Source organism: Coturnix japonica, chromosome 2 (assembly GCF_001577835.2).
Source record: "Coturnix japonica isolate 7356 chromosome 2, Coturnix japonica 2.1, whole genome shotgun sequence".
NCBI classification, from domain to species: Eukaryota; Metazoa; Chordata; class Aves; order Galliformes; family Phasianidae; genus Coturnix; species Coturnix japonica.
In genome coordinates, this window is record NC_029517.1 from 35,974,351 (window position 1) to 35,993,763 (window position 19,413).

Sequence of the window (19,413 nt, forward strand, 5' to 3'; positions counted from 1 at the left end):
ACTATGAATGCCACATGGAAGGCTTGACTTCTTTCTCTCTCTAATTCTGCTAGTAATAAAAGAACACAGACATCTGAATTTCAATAGGATATAAAGGCATTCCATAAAAGTTAAGTAATAGTTTATGTAAAAAATGGTCAACCTGTGATATTTCTACAGGAGAATAATAGCTCTGGCCTGATTATGGTTATTATGACTATTACATTCAGCCTCTATGAAGATTTACATATACAAATAATCTGTTCTTATTTCTACATATAAATGCATTTGAAAAAGGATTTTCTGCTGCTGAATAGAATTGCTTAGCTTTCCAGGTATGTGTTACAATTCGTTTTTGAAGTTATCTGAAAGATTATCCTTAATCTGGTGAAGAGGATGCCAAATTATAAAGCAGTGGCTAACACTTACTATGTCTAAAACTATATATTTCCTTTTTCTTAATGTTTTCTGAAAATAGCTGGAAGAAACTCTCTTTGACTTCCTTCGGATAAGTGGAGTTAAAATACATCATTCTAAAACAGTTACGAATTGAAGAAACAAACACATCTGCAGTCTGCTTCAGTTAAAGGGACATTGTCATAACCTTTGAGTTCTGATTACTTTAAAGAAATTACTGCATCATTCACTACTTCATGTCTCAATGTGTGTCAGTTCCTCAGGTTGATCAGGGGAGAGCAATGGAGAGACGTGCTTGTGTGGAATGTGATTGCATATGCAGGACCTGGTCCAGGAGGATGGCTACAAAGCAGAGGTTATGCATGATTTGGTAGAGAAGTCAAAGGAAGGGCAACAGAGGATTTTTTTTAAAAGAAGTTCTGACCTAAGTGTAGACAACATTTGAGACTGTTTAGGAAACTAAAGAACATTCTTGTCTGTCCCTAGAATCCCTTCTTCAAGCTTGTTGGCCTGCGTGCCTGCCACCAAAGAGGGTACAGCAGAAAGATAATGAATTCATTCAGGAAGAGATATCCTCTTGCTTTTAGAGGATGGACAGAGGGGAAATTGGCCCGCAGGAAGCCGGCAATTATGGAAGAGCACAGAGAAAGCAAGATGCTACTTCTGTAAAGGAATGTAGAGCTGCTATGCTGAGGATGCTAAGGAGAGGAACTGGAGGGTCAAGGGTATCGTGAGTTCCTGCACAGAAATCTCCTAGGGTTGGGGTCGGCTCTGTTCAAGTGCAAGTATCCCCTTCAGTCCTGCAAGTTTCTCATCCAAAACACAAAATGTGGTGATCTGATGGAAGAACCTGAGAAGGAGAACCAGAGCCTGACCACAGATGAAGCTCTTCTTCCCCCATTCACCCTCCCCTTCACATGCCATAGGGAGCGTGGAGAATTTTTCTGAAAAGTGCTATTGTAAGCTGTAGAGAGGAAGGAATTGAGCACTTACCTCCATGAAATCTAATTGCATAGTAAATACTTTTTCCATCTCTTTTCACTTGTCCCCTTTCTGTTATTTTCTTTCTCCATCTCCTGATTTTCATTCCTTCATATTCTCTTGCTTTTGTGTTGTTACAATTTCATCTGTCATTTAATTGTCCTGTCCCCTACTCTGATTTCAGAAACATATCTAAATCACTTCACTAAATATATTAGTGCCACTGTCTTTGTGCTTTCTCTTCAGTAGTCCAGGGCTACTGGCTCCATCCCTTCCATGCTCTTGTAAGTGGGGAGCACTGTGAAATACAGGGTTTAACGGCAAGTGCACATATCTGTTCCCTTCCTGCAGCAAGTAAACAATTCTTTGGAAGCAGTAATAACACAGAAAAGCTTGTGCCTTGATAAACCTTGAGACACTCTCAGTATTTCTTTTTTAAAAGGAGGGAACATATGAAAATATTGGTCTTCCTTAAGAATCATAAAAAATCAGCTGTTTTTATGGTGATTGGTCTGAAAGATCTAGATCTGCAGGATGCAAACAAAGAATCCCAGATTTCAGTCTGCAGGCAGATGGACCTTTAAACAAAATTCCCTGCACAGCGGGGACATCTGTTACAATTTTGGATCCACAAACTTTAAGGATACTCAAAATTCAGCTATGGAGTTCAATCCTTTGCTAGACCCAGCAGGAGTAAAAGGCAAAATCTGTACTGTGCCATTTACTAAGGGCTGAAATAGTTTTACAGCAAAAGTGGAACTATGTGGATTTAACCTTACCAGAGGGCATCTGACTTGTTCCCATTGCTGGTGATCACCAGAGCAGAGCTTGACATCCTTTCTTCTCCTTTATCCTGTCAGACCTGCCTGAGAAGGTGGAGGCAATGACATGAAGTTTGGTTGAGCCCTTTCATGGACACTGAACATCAGGAATGTATATCTTTACATATATAGGTTTTGGTTTTTGTTTGTTTGTTTGTTTTTGCATGAGAACTTCTTGAAATGTTTCTGTTGACAATTTTTTATTGACTCCATGAAATCAGGAGCCAGCACGGTTGTTTCCATTTACATTTGATACCTTCTTCATCTTCAGTTAGTAGCTAAAGAGTACCAAATAACTTTTTGACACTGGAGTACAGCGATTCAAATTTAATACACACACACACACAAAGTTAAATCTATGTAGCAGGAATTCATATTCTTTCCTTCAACAGTATTCAGGGTTTTCTGGAAAAACTCCATGATACTTTTCATGGCAGTAGTTGCAATTGGTGGTGGTGCTATATTTGTGCAGACATTACATGTTGTTTTTAAAATCTTAGTGATTAGTTTGGATTTTTTTCTCTGATTAGTTAGTATTAATATGAGTCATTTAAGACTGGACTGAAGTAATTTGCCATATTTGTGACTCATTAAGCATTTATACTTTCTTTTCTTCATGTTCTTTCGGCAGTATGTCTTGATATGTGTAGCTAGCAAAAATTAAGCTAGAGTTTCAAGGAGCTTCATTTAGATGCTCACAATGTGTTTTCCTTGGATAAATAGGACAAACATAATATTTGTAGGACTGTGTTGCTGGCGCACCACATACTATATATATATATTTTTAAATCTATCTTTAGCCTTCCTGATCCTCGTACTTCTCTTCATGAATTAGTTCTACGTTTATAGAAGTTATGAACTGAGGTTTATAAATATTTTCCTGAAAAATATCCAGAAAATGCAAACTTAAAGGCAGGCAGAGCCAAAGCAGTTTCATTTTATTTTTTATTTTTTTTATTATTTTTTTTTCATCCAGGATATATTTATGAGAAATATTCAGATATTTTCAGTTCTGATGTATAAGTTTATCTTAATATCTAAGACTCTGTTATCCCTAATTGCTAGTGTCACAGCCTTTCCACAGTAGTGTTCATACCAGCGAAGGCTTGGAAAAGCTGTCTGTAATTTAAGATTTTATTTTCAAATACATTTCACAGAGTATACTTGGCAAGAAATCAAAGTGCTTCATTGTGTGGTCTTTCCACTGTCTACACTATTTAACATGTCTGCAGCTCTCTAGCTCTCCTAGCTTTCCTTTCAGGGTTGATTTCAACCCTTTCTTCCCACAAATTTCCCCAGATCTCTTTCCACATGATCTGAACTTTTTCATTCTGGGGGAAAAATATGAAACTGAAGTGTGAATATTAATTTAGCAATTTGAATTTGTTCTCCCTCTGCAACTTTCTTACTCAGGTACAACCGGAAAAAAATTAAACAAAATCACATCTATTGGTGTTGGACTGGCCCGTCATGGCATAACCTCATGAGAAAAAGGTGATCTTAACTTCTCTTTGTTTCTCATGAGCTTGGGGTAACATTAAAAGGAACAACAGCAACAACAACAAGTGCTAAAACAAAACAGGTCAACAATTTGTGTATTACTGAGAACAGACACCTAAAACAACCTTCAGGGAATATTTAGTAGAAGAAACTTAGTGGTTATCATTTTGACCTAGAAAGTATTTTATCTATTGAATTGTTAATGCTAAGTGGAGTGTCACATGATTTCATAACTCTTTGTATTGCTTAATATTATTATTTGTCAACATTATTTAGAATGAGGAATGCTCTGCTTTTTAATCTGTGCATAAGTAATTCCCTGTGAAAGCATTCCCAACTGCTTTTCTACCATTTTTAGAGGCTTCGTCATCTATAGGTTTCTTTTTTGTTTTTAGTTCATTGTCTTTTTCTTCACTGATATTTAGTGACAGATATGTTGTACTTTATAGCCTTTAAATTGAAACAGGATAAAGGAAAACACTAGATTATGCATTAAATGGAAAAACTAGTTATTTAAGCGGAAGTCACAGAATCGCACAGTCACAGAATGGCCTGGGTTGGAAGGGATCACAACAATCATGAATCCCCTACCCCTCAACCACAGGCAGGGCCACCAACTTCCACATTTAATACTAGACCAGGCTGCCCAGGGCCCCTTCCAACCTGGACTTGAGCATCTCCAAGGATGGGGCATCCATGACCTCTCTGGGCAGCCTGTTCCAACACCTTAAAGATCCCTGGGTGTTTCTAGTTGCAAAACTGCAGTGAGAGGTCTTTTTCTAAAGGAATATAAAAATATGGTAAGGTGACAGTAGTACAGGCTAACAAGAATATGTTTGAGAGTAAGCATCAGCACATTTGGATTCGGTAGTGACAAATAACATGTAACTGTGCATGGTAGATGACTTTCTCTTTGAATTTTTTTTTTATTTTATTTTTTTTTACAGTGCTACTACTCAGTTTGTGACTTCAGCATGAATTCATATTCCTTTGTTAACCTCACGTCTTCTCAATGTACACAATCTTGTGATTGTTACGACTTCTTTTTTAAAAATAATGATTAAAATACTAAAGTGAACCTTAGGGAAAATTAGTACCAACCTGTAACATGTAGTTTTAGTAGTAAAAAAGTCTGTTATGTTCTCAAGAATATTATACATTTATGGGTATCTCAGCATAATTTAAAAGAAAAAAAAATGAGAGAGAGGAATGGAAGAAATGTTCACTGAAGTACTTAAGATTTTAACAAATAATCTGAAGTTGGTCATAATTTTACACCTAGATACAAGTTGCCTGCTTAGACTTACTTTGTCTTCAAAGTCTTGAAGATGTAAAGGCAAGCATAGGTGTTATTATTCAAATCGCACAATCATTTCTTCTGCATTTGCTCATCGTTTTTCATTAAAAGATGTGTTGTTATTTTTTAACAAGATACAGTGGATCGTCTTTTGGACAACCCAGCCCTAAGAGAAAGTAAATAAAAATGGAAGAATGTTTGTGTAGAAGAATACTGGAGAAAAAAGCGAGATAGTTACATACTTTAATTGTTTGATCCTGTTGATAAAACATTGTGTATGTAATCCTCAGCCACAATAACATTTCTTCCAGAATGTAGGGGGCATAATGAATGCATGTATTTTCTGCAAAAAATGAGATTATTAAAAGAAAAAGGTCAACAGGACTCCTTACAATTTGAAACACCAAAACTCACAGTGGTGTTTGCATACAAGCACTACTGACTTCCTTGAAGTACAGAAATTTTTGCACAACTATTGATTGATTGATTTTTAAGTAACAAAATGCAGAAGAAAGATAAATGAATAATCCTAACAATCTGTTTTAGAGATTAGCATAGCAGAATTCTCTTGTAAAGATCAAACAGGGCCATATGCACCCTCTGGTTTTGACTGCTGTATCACAGTGATTGATGCAGCAAGGCCATATCAGACCATTAAACATCTCTTGTTCCATGAGCCATTGCTAAATGCTTCAGAACAAGGTGCAAGATATCCTGTAGATAATGAGTGGAATATGCTTCCCAGAGAGTATTAATCTTCCCAGTCTTCTTTTATAGCCTGCATCAAACAACAAAATCTTCCATTTCATATCTACGTCCCCATCTATTTTTTCTTGCAAAGAAATACAGTATTTGTCTTCAGCACAGGTTCTATTCTATTAGATATTTAGGCTTTATAAATGAAAATCTGTGAATGATTCTAGTAATATAATGAATCCACTGGGCCTCTGTAGACTTCCTCGTGTGCTTGTAGTTACATATATGCATGAGAATCTTGATGCAAAGGCACCTTAGCATCTTGAATAAACATCTATCTCTTAAAAGGAGTTTCTTAAAGTTATCTTTTTTTTTCTTATGAATGTTTATCAGACTCTTGTTGAACTGCATGATTCTGATGTTAAAGAAACAGATAAACAGCATTTTTGCTGCTTCATCTGAGAACTTTGCTGTCCTTTGTTCATCCAGACTCGATTCATGAACTGAAATGATCACATATAGTTTGCATTGCCATAAATGAAATCTACTGTATATAGAGCAACTAAATTCCTTTGTATTTCATCTTAAATTTGAGGATAAGCTATCTATCTAACTATATTTAGAATGAAACGTTCTACTTTTCATAATTAAGTTTTCAGAAATAAAAATAATTCTGCATAAACCAAATGTTTTGCATTAATTACTTATCTTGAGAATTTGTTATGAACTAAGTTGCTTCTGTCTCAAATCAACTTTTAGGCAATAGCAAAAAATGAATATACATATTTTATTATTTTGATCTATGTTTATCATTCTTGTTAGATAAGTCTAGTTAGGAAATATGTATTTCCTAAAAGAGATGTAACAATTGGTAACCTCAGATCTTGGTGGTTTTAGCATCTATTCAGTGTCTAATTAATTACTTAGATTTTGTTAACAGGTTGACAATGCCATCAAATATTTGAGTGGTTTATCTCTAAATATTCAATTATTCCACAACATCTGTGAACAATTTGAGTGTAATGAGAGTCTAAAACATATATTTCAAAAATTAGAGAGCTGGAAAGATAAATATATTCAGTCTATAGAATATGAGATAAAATTTTCTTCCCTATTTAAGCTGTAGAATATCTTTATTTTCTGTGAGCTTCTTCATCTATGTTATATAAAATAAAAATCTTAGCAACAACCAGTTGGAAAAAAAGTAAAAATTAATGAAGTTTCCCCCTTAAATTAGTGTTTCTAGATATTTCTTTTAAAACATAAAGTGCAAAAGATAAACAAAAGGATGTAACAGTGTATCTGTGTACAGTACTCTGCCAGTAGACTTATATATCATTAATATCTTCTTTATTTCACTTAATTACACTTATGTGTATTTACAGGAATTACTATAAGGTCCTTGGTATCTTTTGCTGTGTTTTTTTCCAGGTTATAATAGCTTTCATTCTTATTATATGATTACAAAAGAGAAATGTTCGAAAGGGAATTAATGCAAGTATTTGCAATTTGGAGGTTAATTTTTTCCCATCATCCAAATATCTTGCAGTAGAATATTGAAACTGATTTTGCTTAAGGGTTTCACTTCTTTTGTTTCTGAATTTAGTATTATAATTGTCATTTAGTTCTTAGTCACTGACCATTGTCCTGTCGGTTGTTTCTGGCTTCTCAGAGATTTCAAGAGGCCCAGTATCTTAACATGACCGGGGAGTATTAAACCTTTTTTTTTTTTTTTCTTTCCTCCTTTCCATGGATTGGCAAATCGGCAAATACAAACAATTTCTCTGGAGATGGATGGGATTTTGCAGTTGGGTCTTTCTTATTATCCCTCTTTTTTCCTCTTGAGTTTCCATACATTCACTGTTTCTTAAGCACTCAGCTGTGGGCAGTGGAGCTGGTACAAGCCCAGTAAAACACGCTATGGATGTGTTTGCAGTTTTTGAAAGCTGGTCTATTCAATACACTATTTTTAATGATGTTATGTTATAGCAATCTGTTTATGTTTTCATTTGAGTTTTGGTAAAATAATGATAAGACTTAGAAGTGGAGAGTAAACATCACTCCTTCTCCTGAAGTTTACAAAAGAGGAGACACTAATACTGCCATTCCAGAGACTAGGAAAGTGCTTTGGAAAGTTTGGGTCACTCAGGAAGCTTACATCAGAGCTAATGGTAATTTTTTGCTTTCCCCTTTAGGTGTTATAAGTACTTCATTTTTTATTTTTTTTTTCTCTCACGGATAATAAGCACTATTCTCTCCTTTTAGAGCTATAACCATTAATTTTCTTTGTATCTATAGAACGTTTCACTACGTACTACAAGTTGCACTTGAATAATAATGAAGCAAAGTGTAGGTGATTCTTGGAGCTTTAAAAATATGTTTTAATCTTAACAATCTGTCTCTAAAAATAACTTCTAGCAGTCTTCATAGATATTCCCACCGATGAATCAGGACTCTGTTGGTAAATAATAGCATAACTAATGTGGTATGCCTCTGTACGAATCTTGTTTATACTACTTCTTTTTTCCTGCTTCTGTCACAAGGTAATAATACTTGTGTGAATGGAGAAATAAAATGAGCAACTGAATATGCTATATGAAGATTTTTTCTGAAATCTGTATTCTGAGCACAGGGTTGCAAAATACTTTCTACTGCCACAGAAATAAAAAAACTTTAAATATGATCTTTTAAAGACATGCCTGTGGTAACTGTATTAGTTTAATTTGCTTTTAATCCTTTAGCATTTTTAGAACAGTGTTCTTATTGAAAATCTAGAAAGAAATTCTATCTAGTAAGAAAGTCTATCCCTCCTCAGGCTTTGGAATTGCAGTCCTCAGCTCTAGAAAGGATTGTTTTCACAGAGCGGAGTTTTTAAACCAATTGGGAAAAATGTGACAGAAATCTCCATCTGCATTCATTTCACATCTTGTCTTGTGAGAAGCAGGCTCAGAAACACAAAACAGAAAACACAGATGAGACAAGGTAGCATCTGTTTATTTTTGGAGCCTCTTGCTGTAGCTTATGGTCATCTCCTGTCTTGTTGTCTGTCTCTGCTCCTTGTCTCTCATCTACTTCTTGCAACTTGGATGTGACAGTTGGACATGCGGTACTTCCATTTTAAATCTGAGATGACAAACCCCTTAGAGCCCAGACAAACTTCTGGGGATAGGAAAATGTGCTCTGGTTACAGCAGGGAGAAACAAAAAAACCAGAGATTTCTGTTGTTATTATTATTATTTTTTTCTTCTCCACTTTCCTGTCATATTTATGAAAAACTTCAGTAGGAAGGAGCTGAATCTTCTTCATACTACTGGGCCCTGGGGCAGAAAAATCCCCCTGTGCTGTGCTGTGCTGAGTTGTTCCCCTAGCTGACAGTATCTCCTGAGCAAAGATGCACATCTCTGCATGCCGGGCTCCATGAAGCTCAGCTGGATTTCCTCTCTTGAGGTTCCATGGTTTCTCTCTGTTGATCCACCAGGATTCAAAAGGTCTCTGCCTTCTACCTTGAGCCCCTCTATGTGTGGTCTATTGAGATGATTTCTCTCAGCATCTCTTGAAAGCTGACAGTATTTTCACATTTGTGTGATTCCCTCACTACATGGCACTTACTAAAATGTAAGTAATTTTGATTTTGTTAGTGAAGCCTTTGTTGGGTTGCTAATTCATAAGCATAGCACACTGATCTAAAAAACCTGTAACATGGCCAAAATGTCAGTCAGCCAGTAGAGCCACTCAGGTTGGAACAGACCTTAAAGATCATTAAGTCCAACCGCAACTTAACCATACTACCCTAACAACGGTCCTCTAAATCGCGTCCTTAGACATAGAGCTTTTCTTTTTTAGCTAAGAAGATTGGAAGTTGTTTTTATATTTTAAAGGGAAGGTGTAATGAGAGGAATGATATTTATTTGCGTTCACATGCCTACACGTAAGTAAATGTTTTTATATATTTAGAAACTTGAAATTAGACTTGAAATTTAGAAATTTGATTGAGTTTATTGAGAGGGCAGTTTTCTTTTATGATCTGGTCATGCGATAACACTTTACACAGTAGACATACATGCAGGTGTGAAGAGTGTTTTACTTGTTAATAATCTACTGGATTATTTACATTTTAGTAGTCTTTTGTTGCTTTTCTTTTCCAGAGGACTAAAAGCAAAATAAAGCAGAATCCCATTGGCTAGTTTGCCTTAAAAACTCTGTCTGATAAGGGTTTCAGTTGTCTTTCAAACTGGGAATTTTAATGTCATTTTTCTTGGTATTTACTGGCTTCTTCATGAAATCTATACCTTCATGTTGTCATATCTTGGAAAACCAGACTTTGCTATACTGAATTCATATAGCTTATACTCAAATTCCCAGTTACAACTGTCTTATACCTGTTAATTAATTAGTGATATCTTTTTCTCTCTAGCATGAATGGCTAAAGCTTAAGGGAAGAGAAAGTGACTTTTCAAGGTAACTCTGTAGACCTGGATGTATGTTCATCTGTTCTGTATTTGTTATTTGATAGATATGTGGGGTAGCTGATATTGGTTTTGAGTACCCTGAGAGCTGATCTCAGATACTTTTTTTCTTGTTTTATTTTTATGTTTATAGTTCATTCTGTTTTCTCCTTATTTTTTGTATCTCTTACTGAAGGCATGGAGTGGTTAGATTATTACATTTCTAATAGATTAGCTGAGTACTAGAAAAGCTAGTGAATATTAGCCTTTTTACATTCAAATGTGACATATACAGTATATATGGTTCTATGAATACTTGACTTGAGTGAAAGGCCTGTAGACTATGACTGTAATTTCACTGAGTAAGAGAATGATCTTCATTTCCCATTTTCCTGGATATTAAGTTTGCCTCCTCAATTCTTAAAATGTTCGTAGAACATATTCAGCCAAACTGAAACCTTTGGTCAGTCTTGATCTCAGTAACAAAAATCATTTTTATTTTTTTTTCTGGTTTAAAAAAAAAAAAAGAAGAGCTTTTTCTGTTCAATTTTCTTGGACACTTACTTCCCTCTCCTTTGTTCCTTCACTTGAAACTTCAATGGCTATGTTGCATGTTGTGTCACTGAAGTAATCAAATATGTTGATGCTTAACAGTAAATAAGAGTTCAGACATTATACTGAGAAGAAGCAATATTTTTCCCTATATTACTTAATTGTTGAACTTCAGTTAGGAATTATTATTCCACGGTCAGAGAAAACAAGTAGTTTTATTGTCAAGAGAGCAGGAGCCTTTTCCCCAGTCAGCAGTAAAACAATTTATGGGAGGAGTGTTTGTTTCCCTGGCACAAAATAAAAATTGTTTGCAGGGTATTGTAGCTAAAGACAGGACAGATAAATCATGCACCTGCAAAACTCCTAGTATACAATAGATATAACATTGCAGGAAAGAAATCATAGCTTTGATAAATGTCCTAATCCCTCAGTGAGGTTTGCAGAAACATGCAGGTCCATCCACATGAGTTAGCGGTAGAGTGGTACATCAGGTAGCTTAGCAGGATTTATGGAATTCTTCCCAGTGGTCAAATGCACTTCACAGTTGTGGTGTGTTCAGTGAAGTAAGCATTTTGTGGATTAGAAGAGCTGTAGTATGCATGTGATGTTGGAATCAATGCTGTGTCTGTTCTAACTGAGGAAAGAAATCTGTTTTTTTCTCATTTGGTAGGATTATAGAAGAGGTTTTGTGCCATGGGCATGTTTTGGCTGTTCTTAAGCATCCTTCTTGCCTGTTACGCATGTCTGGATTGCTTTGGTCAGTTAATATTGCAGACTTGTTTAAATTGTCAGCCAGGTGTTACTCTTGGGATTGTCTAAAAAACATTGTACATTGCAGATCTAATGTGAGGAAAATCATTTTGTATCCAAGACAGTGGTTGATTTCTTGTTCAGAGAGTAACTCAATATACATATAGTAAACCGATATATCAGAAAAAAAAACAACAAACCCTTTAAGATACTGCAGAACAGTGCAACATACCTCAGGGTACAATAAAAGGGAAGGGAATTCAAGTGTCAGTGAAATAATTATTTTTCTCTCTGAAGTATCAAAAACTAATGAGTTTAACAAAAGACAATGACTGTCTGTAAAAAGTCCCAGTTTAGCAGATGGGTAAATGCTCAAATTGGTCATTAATTGGTAAAGATCTTAAACTTCTGCTTCAGTCTGCAGTACATTCCATGTTTATAAAAAAAGAAAATTAAAATTAAGACGAGGGTAAAAATGGTTCATTGACTTACAGCGAATGGGATATGGAGAGCCCTCTGCGCCTGGGAATGTGATCTTAGCGAATATCACACATTAAAACATTTTTCAATATGATACTTAATTATTTGCAGTGCCTGTTTGTGTCCTGTCTTTTACTCAGGGAGCGCCACAGTTCTGAGAACTGCTGTGCAGTTGCCATACATGACAGAACAGTTCTCAGACCTTGTAAAAATACTATTCCAGAGGTCTGCCAAGATCCGAGACCTAAGATGGTGTGCTTTGTATTTAATAAAGTCGTTCTTTTAAGATAGGCATTCATCACCAGACTTCATCTGGCATGAACTCTCCCCTTAAAGATGTTTGCCTCGGTCACTTATGTGCTTTCCATCTTCTGGTGGAAAAGCATACCATTTTCTAGGTACTCCAATATAGGTGTGCACAACTGAAGGAATATATTGTACTGGGTGACCAATTTGTTTGTGTAAGTACTTTAGAAATCAGATCTGTGAATCACATGTGGGTCATCTGTGACTACATCTTGCTCTTGCCGCTATTTACTGAGAATGCTTAGACCATGCTCTTCTTGGGTTAACATAATACTTCTGTATTTTAAATTGTAACCTTGGAGTTGTAAAAAAGGCTGGAGTGAATTTAAGTGTTGCCACAGTGTTTTATTTTCAGAAAGTAATTACTTAACAACCTACTGTTAAAGGGTCATATTCGATGTCCTTCTGAGGTTGGTATGACTTAAATTTCTCACAATAGATTAATTAAATAATAATCTGAACAGGGGAAACCTTGACATTTTCCGTATCCATATTCCTTTCAAAGCAAAGAAGGCAGGGACTTGGGAGTCAGGGCGTTCAATATGAATTCTGACTAACAACACACCATTTGCTCCCAGTTTATTTGATCTGAATTAGGTTATTCATAAAAAGTAAACAAAACATAACTTTTAGTAACTTTACTGCCTCATGGCACTGATGTGGATGGTATGGCAATCAAAATCTGGGCTCTTCGTGTCTGCTTCCTGGAACTGTGACATCTTTCTATATTTTTCAGCTCCCCCGCTCACTCTCTGTAACTACGGGATCAGTGTTTCATAATTCACACAGGAAAACATACCTTTAGGATTCAAGTAATGGTTAAAAGAGCAATATGAATTACAATGTTGAGTCACTGGAAATGACAGCAGCTCTAACCAGGAAAGTGTGAAAACCATATATATTTTGTTTTCAAGGCAGAACTCTGGGGAAACATAACGATGACTGCCTTTATTTTTTTACTTTTCCTAGAATGTATTTCTCAGGAGTTTAGATAATTTGAGATCTACCCTAAAAACCGTCTCAGCTTTGTGTTTCTTTTGGGCACCATCTCTAGACAGTTCAGTTCATAGAATCACAAGGTTGGAAAAGACCTACATGATCATCTAATCCAACTGTCCTCCCGCTACTATAGCTACAGCAAAACAGTACACCATATCTCGGAGCTCCTCCAGTTGTGCTGTTATATCTGGCCAGCCTAGGACCCCTTGGTCCTGTCTTGGGGGGGAGCCTGCTGTTCAGAAAGCCCATAGGGAGCAAGAGAAGGGAGAATACAGATAGACTGGACCCTCTGTGTTTTGGCATGCTGTGGACTCACACTTGTTGCTCTTGGACCCACTGGGTGAGCTGTAGCTTTATGTGTATGCTAAGATATGAAATATAACTTGAACATTTCTTTGTGGTTTCAGTGGAATGCCATTTCTCTTGTTTTTGTCCTGTTTTTCCAGGTATAATGTATTGAGTTCCAGTCCCATGTCTGGAAAAACAATGTTTCTCTTAAAACTTGGTCATGTCTCTGAAACTTTTTCACGTAGGTTATGAGACAAACTTGATAAACTCAAAATTTGCAGTGGCCACTTATTAATGTCTGAGTCCTTACTGGAACGGAAGGAATCTGGTTCTAGACTATAGAAGATCAGCAAGAAATAATGAAAAATTATGTTTGGAAAATTAACTTCACAAAACTACCCTTTCCTCATATTGAGAAAATACATGTTATTTTCTGCAATATATGTACTGTTTAGTTTTCATAAAAATCTCCCTTCCTCTCCCCAACAAAAAACAAACCTAAAACAACAACAAAAAACATACCTAAAATATTCTCTCTTCAGTTTTACAATCACTATAGTCTTGAAGGTCTCTCAGGTGGATTTGGTGATGAACTACCTTCAGATTTGGTTTGCCAGTTTTATTTTTTTTTCTGTGAGCAAGAAAACAAATGCATCATTTTAGCTCATGCAATAGTGTTCCAGGGTAGATCTTTTAATTTCTGACTCTTCCTGGCTATAGGAACATTTTGATTTCTATGGAAACAGTACTGTTTTATAAAGCATCCAAACTTTTGAAAGCTCAGGGTTGCACTTTGCATCATGGTCTCATCCTAATACGAGCATATAGAGTTCTAGCAAACAGCATCTCCAGCAGAGCTATTTCTATGCTTAGCCTTACTCAGCTCTTGTAATCTCTTTAGCATCCAAAATAGTATATTGGAGTGAAAAGGGGAAGTACACAGACAAGGTTTCAAACACAGTTCCTTTTGCACGCACAAAAAAAATCCAACATACGAACAACAACAGCCAAAAAACACCTCCAAGAAAAAGACACAGCTGAAGACAGAACTTTTTTGTAATCAATATCCAGGGGACTGGTGACAGCTCAAACTATGTGGGCTAAGAAAATGACATCACAGCTCAGGGAAGTTGCCTTTGTATTTTTATTTAAGACAGTGCAAGCAGAGAGGTAAGCTAAGACAGAATAATTTTGGAATATTTGTCATAAGAATGTTTGATAGATGCAGTCAGCCTTGCATTTGAAGTGACATGAGAACTTCTAAGTTTCCATCAGAACTGTTTATGTTTCTTCATCCTAGTCAATGGTATGAATTACTTGCATGCAAATAGGGAGGAGCTGCAGAAAGTTCTTAGGTCTACTGCTGAAAAATCTGGAAATGGTGCACCAGTCAAATTTTGCCACTACTTAGCATTTATGCAGTGCTTTAAAGATAAAAGTTCTCCAGAAGTATTATGTTTTGGTTTTCCACTCCTAGACTTCACACATCAGTTATTAAAAGAATTAAGAGCGGGCAGCAGTTAAGCCCAAGAAGTAGTACCAATTCTAGTAATACTTTGCACTTTCCTCATGCTTATGTCCAAAAACATTCAAAACATTTGTAAACACGAGGGGAAAAAAAAAAGTTATCTGGAAGTTTTTTTTTTTCTTAGGAAAGATTGCCTATACCTATAAGCCAGAGAAACAAAGGCACAGATGAAAAGGTTCCTATTTTAAAATAGGCTTAGATATTTAAATTGTACTGATCTCAATTTTAGATTGTATCAGACTTTAAGAGTTTAGTGGTACCTGATGGATTCACTCAAGGAAGAAAAAAAAAATAAAAATCACTCGTTTTCTAATATTCTTTGTTTCTGGAAAGTCACAGCAAGGATGATGAGGTTCTGTTTAGTTACAGTCTGATAGTTTTCTGTAGAAATTTTTAGAGAAAAGCCAGTCAGGTGGTTCCAAGTACCACTGATGGCCGAAGGGATGTAAATATGACAAAACTGTGTGGAGAGGTGGTAACCATTTTTTTGAGTAATCAGCAGAGCTGGGAGGGAAACAAGTGCATTCTCAAATGCTGAATCAAATCTTGTTTGCCATAAAACTGGCCAGTTTGTGTCAAGTTGGCATTTGCTTGCTGTTAGATACTCACCAACCTGCTCTTTCACTAAACTTCCCAAAAAGGCAGGGTGGGAAATAAGGTGGAAGAGCTCCTGGGCTGACATAAAGCCAGGGAGATCACTCATCAGTTGCTATCATATAAAATGGACTTGGGGAAAAATTAATTTAGTCCATTGCCAAGTAGTGAGGAACAAACACAAATTCAAGCAGCACTTCATCCCTACCCATTTCCCAGTCCTAGTTTTGCTTGTGGCTGCTCAGACTGTTCCAGCACAGAATCACAGAATTGTAGGGGTTGGAAGGGACCTCTAGAGATCATCGAGTCCAACCCCCTGCCAAAGCCGGCTCCCTACACCATGTCACACAGGAAGGCGTCCAGGCGGGTCTTAAATATCTCCAGAGAAGGAGACTCCACCACCTCCCTGGGCAGCCTGTTCCAGTGCTCCGTCACCCTCACTGTAAAGAAGTTCTTCCGCACATTTGTACGGAACTTCCTATGCTGTACTTTCATCCCATTACCCCTAGTCCCATCCCCATGCACTACTGAAAAGAGACCAGTCTCACCACTATGGCTCCCACACCTCAGGTATTTATAAACCTGGATCAAGTCCCCTCTCAGGGGACTCAGCCTTTTTCTCAAGGCTAAACAGACCCAGTTCCCTAAGTCTCTCATAGGGGAGATGCTCCAGGCCCTTCACCATCTTAGTGGCCCTCCGCTGGACTCTTTCCAAGAGATCCCTGTCTTTTTTGTACTGGGGAGCCCAGAACTGGACACAATATTCCAGATGAGGCCTCACCAGGGCAGAGTAGAGGGGGAGGATCACCTCCTTCGACCTGCTGGACACGCTCTTTTTAAGCGTTTTCTCCACAGGCCGCATGCCTTCAGTGCACCTCATTTGGTGTGGCTCCCTCTGGCTTGGTGACACACAGCTCCTCAGACATTCACTGTATGGTGTGGGAGGATGGAAGAACACAAAGGAGCAGCACAGTTTGTTTCTGTGCCCATATGCAGTGCTAGAGGTTGATCTGTGGCACCTGCATGGGGGTAGAGACAGGAATGTATTTGGTGTAACACTTAAGCACAGGTGGACGTAATCAGGTGAATAACAATGACCACAGCTAGTGTGCACCTTCACATCTCATCAGCCAGAGGTATTTTCACTGGTCCAAACAACACAGTCCTATCAGAAATAATAGGAAGGAGCAATGCTGTTGTCAGGGTACAGTATTCATCCAGGGGTAGACTCCTCAAGAGGAGTTAATAAGCAGCAAGACTTGAATACCTGATGTTTATAAAGGGGAGAAATGTATGTGAAGTAGAACATTATGACTAATGCACTGCTTGATCTGTCCAAAACAAAACTTAGCCTTCATCTCTGATGTAGAAACAAGTCTGTCAGGACCCAGAAAGAGAGATTTGTCTTTGAGGAGTGATCTGAAAGATAAGTAGAACGTCAAAGGAAAGAAAATACAGTTTCTGCTCTTTGGGGAAAAAGGGTAAAAGGGGAAGAAAGAAAAGAAAAGAAAAAAAAAACACATTAAAACCCTTCATTATTTTTTTTTTTTCTTGAGCTGCAGCCATAGACTCTTTCCTTTGATATATCATGATTTAAATCATACAAAAAGATTTATTTCAAATAAGCCCCTTTAACTATAGGGGCAGATTTTTTTTTTTTTTTTTTTTTCTTTTTTTCTTTCCTAAAGCCTTGTGTAAGAACAAAGTAACCACTTGTCACACACAGTGACTAATGAGAGTTTAGTGTGGGTTTTAGTGTTCATTCATATGCTTTGCGTTCATCTAGTCGTAAGTGAAATCTTTAGAAATCACACCACGGGAATCCTTCACTTAGGGGTGGGGGCGGAGGGCGAATCTGTCCAGATATTGAGAACTGTTGAGCGGAAACTGCTCTTTTCAGGCTTCCTAATCGGCGGTACAGGAAATAAACACATGCAGGAAGTCATTTGGCCTTTTCTTGAACTTCAAGTTTACACAGCAGTTGATATCTGAGGCAAACTTTGTCTACTTAAGCTTTTGAAAATTAAATAAAACAAATTTGGCTTGTTCAGCAAATGCCAATGTGGCATCTGCTGTTGTAGGTTCTACAACCAGCTCATCTAAGCATAGTATAAAAGCTGGAAAGATAATACATTTTATATATAAATGAATTATATATACATTATATATAATATGTCAAATGTATTCTTAAATCCTTTTGTTTTCTCTCTCCCCTTTTCATTCCATTTCAATAATCCTATCCCAGAGAAACTGAGCTGAAACACTGAAATGAAACTGAAAGTCATGCTAATTTACAGAGCTGCTTTCCCTGTTTCTGCATCAGATTCTGGTTCTTCTTTTATCTCGTTATCACTAAGGCCTAATGATAGAGTTGGGCTGTGTAAAATACTGTGTTCAATAGTGGCCTGTATTGATATATGGTTCATTCTATGCATATCTCATAGAAAAGCTGTCTTTGAAAGGAGGGCAAAAATAAACAGCGTCATTCTCGAATATAGTTAGTGAAACTGATTGCATCAATTTATTAACAGAAACATTAGTAAGGATTTCTGAAAAGTAGTATTTGTGTTCACATTTATAAAGCTTTCACTGTAATGTTACTGAGATGAAGGCAAGCTTGGAAACAACAGTTCTGTGGTTATAATAATTACAATTGATTAGAGTAAATTTGCATGGGATATTGAGAACACCTTTGCCAAGAAAAATACAGCAAAAACAACAACTCAAACACAGAGGCAGAATGAGAATATTGAAAAAAAATACATCTTTACATCTTTCGAAAGCAACATAATTCTATGCTAAGCTGCATTCATATTGAATGTATCTTCTATTTTTATGTGATAATTGGTTATTTTTTTCCTGCACTAATTAACTGTCCTATCAGTACAAGTATTTATTGGGTTTTGTTTGCTTGTTTGTTGTTGGCTTTTTGTTGTTTTGGTTTTCACAAAAGAAGGAGTAGAAGCTGAAAAACTCAACTAAAATTGAACAAAACCAGAGAAAGCAAAAAGAATGTAGGTGATAACATTTGCAGTCTAGGACATTTTCAATGGAAGTTACTGAGTTAACTTGAAAAAGAAAAAAAGAAAGGGAATTAAAATTTGGTGTTTTTATTTTTTTTTTTTTCCTTCAAATTAATTCAATTAACTCAAACGTGTTGTGAAGATTAGATTATTATGTGTGTATAATTAGGGATAGTTTTGTAAAGGTTTGATCTTTTCTACCTACCAGATAGATTCCTGATGTCTTTAATGGTATCTAAACATTGTCCCTAAATTGTGATTTACCATGAAATAGCTTTTGCTGATTAGCTGCTTCACTGACATATTTAAAGAAGTTGATTTTTTTTTCCTTTCCCAGTTCCTTACAGAAATAACAGAAGTCTGTTCCAGACTATGTAGCAGTTTGTTTACACAGAATGACGATGTTTAGTTGTATTGTTTGTTTTCTAACTTAAAAGTTATTTTTACATTGCATTTCTTTCTTTTTTTGATAGTCCAGCTCCACAGTGAGAACGTACCAAAACAGTAAATCAAGAGTGACCATGAGCCCTGGCTTTAGCAACCAGTGGAATAGCAGCCAACCTGCTTGGAATACATACACCTTCCCAAGAGCAAGCTTGCACTACCAGTCCCATGCTAGCTACACCTACTGTGCTGGACATCCTACTGTAAGTAATGAACTTTTTTTGCAACTACCTGAATGAGCTGTATGACTCTATGGGAGGTAAGGGTGCTCAGGGTTTGATGGTTCAGCAAGCTCTGCCAGCACTCCTTTCCT

At 36.6% G+C, this 19,413-nt stretch overlaps 1 protein-coding gene across 5 annotated transcripts in view; it reads left to right on the forward strand.

The window, feature by feature from the left end:
• The window catches only part of RBMS3 (RNA binding motif single stranded interacting protein 3), a 689,820-nt gene that overhangs the window by 190,305 nt on the left and 480,102 nt on the right, over window positions 1-19,413 (forward strand). For all 5 annotated transcript variants that reach the window (XM_015853914.2, XM_015853918.2, XM_015853919.2 and 2 more), the window contains exon 4: window positions 19,130-19,303. In XM_015853914.2, coding sequence (XP_015709400.1) covers window positions 19,130-19,303 — 174 coding nt within the window. The remainder of the gene's footprint in view (window positions 1-19,129; window positions 19,304-19,413) is intronic.